General features: G+C 37.3%; 1 protein-coding gene across 3 annotated transcripts in view; it reads right to left on the bottom strand.

Moving 5' to 3' along the window:
• Window positions 1-693: 693 nt before the first annotated feature.
• Window positions 694-1,556, bottom strand: part of adprh (ADP-ribosylarginine hydrolase) — a 71,742-nt gene continuing 70,879 nt past the window's right edge. For all 3 annotated transcript variants that reach the window (XM_055058032.1, XM_055058033.1, XM_055058031.1), the window contains one exon: window positions 694-1,074. In XM_055058032.1, coding sequence (XP_054914007.1) covers window positions 926-1,074 — 149 coding nt within the window. In that variant the 3' untranslated portion in view covers window positions 694-925. The remainder of the gene's footprint in view (window positions 1,075-1,556) is intronic.

Here is a 1,556-nt window from a genome sequence, read left to right as displayed (position 1 = left end):
CCGGCATTTGTTTTTATTTTACTTTCTACTGCGATGGTGCAAATGTTCCTCGAAACAGATTAGTTGCAAATATGTTTAATTATGAACATTTGGCTTGATTGTGAGTGATTTATTGTATTTACTTGCATTTATCATAAGTAATCCAATTGATGTTAAATTTTAAGCGATTAATCGATAACTGGTAGACTCAAAAAAGGCCATTTTGCTGAAAACATTCATAATCGTGTTTAAACCAAAAAAATGCAACAAATGTATTAATTTGGCATGTAACTTTTAAAAGAAACTTTGAAAATAAATTGTACCCAGTACTGTTCAAGTGACAATTTTAGCTTTATCCGGTTAAAATTCTGCTAAAAATATTTTAATTCAAAAAATAATCTGTTAAAATAATCAACTCCAAAACAATATTGATAAATCAAGTGGGACTTTTGATTTATTTTTTTCATCTGCAGATGCATCTGTTCACTAAAAGAATGCCACGTTATTGCATTTAAGGCAAAATATATATATATACGTTTTAAAAAGGAACTGCATTTATTTGCCTCTTAATATGTTTCTAATATCGTATGAAAGGCTTAAGTGGTTAAAAAAATGACACATCTTGCAATTTATTCATTCAGATCAATAGATTAATCATTAGAATAATTGCTTAATCAGTTACTAAAGTGATATAGTTACACTAATAATTAGTCGTTGCATTTTTGATCACTTTTATTTCAGGCAGACTAAATGAGGTAATTGCCTCCACTGTCATCTCAGGAATGGCCACCAGGGGGAGCGCTCTAAACACCAGCCAGGCTGTTGTCCCCCACGAGGAAAACGACTCGGCGCCACTGGGCCAGTCTTTTCCCTTCAGGCTAAAACGAAAACACTTTGTGGGTCGATGGGAGCTCGCCGGTTCGTCGGCCCGGTTTCTGCTGCTGTTTCAGTGTGAGAGAGAGTAGAGCTGTTCGGCGCAGCGCTCCAGGCGGTCCCGGTACTCCAGGTTGCTGTAGTTGCCTTCAGGGACCCCGTTGGTTCCGTAAAGGAGACCCCAACAACAGGCCGCGATCACCGCTGTGCTGTCGCTGTCGCCTGGCGGAATCAAAGAGAAAAGTTTATGTGAGTCGTTTCAGTTCGCAGCAGTTCGGATGGAAGTTATTGATTAAAGTCGACAGCTCTTATCGATCCACCTTATCGATTGATGGATGAGCGGCCATTATTTTAAAAATCAAAATGGCCGACCGTCTTCCCATAACGTGAAGTGCTACGTTTTTAAAGCACATATAAACATTTTTGTGTTAAATATTGATGGAATAAACAGAAAATTGTGGTATTTTCATAACATAAATTTATGAAAATAAATTTATATTATGAACCGGAAGACGTGCTATGTTTTCCGGTTTCCTGTTATCAGCTACAGTTTATCTGTATTTATCTATTTTGGTTTTTCTTGAGGCATAATAAATGTTTCACTCTGTCGTCACACAATGTATCTGCGAATAAAGTTTAAAAAACATCCGCCCCCCCCTTAAACCCCCCTCATGCAACAGAGGTCTTGTAGCTTTGAAGTGAAA

The sequence above is a fragment of the Poeciliopsis prolifica genome, unplaced genomic scaffold (assembly GCF_027474105.1).
Source record: "Poeciliopsis prolifica strain line A6 unplaced genomic scaffold, Auburn_PproV2 SCAFFOLD049, whole genome shotgun sequence".
Lineage (NCBI taxonomy): Eukaryota > Metazoa > Chordata > Actinopteri > Cyprinodontiformes > Poeciliidae > Poeciliopsis > Poeciliopsis prolifica.
Note: the sequence above shows the minus strand (reverse complement) of the source record. Positions and strands in the feature narration are given on the sequence as shown.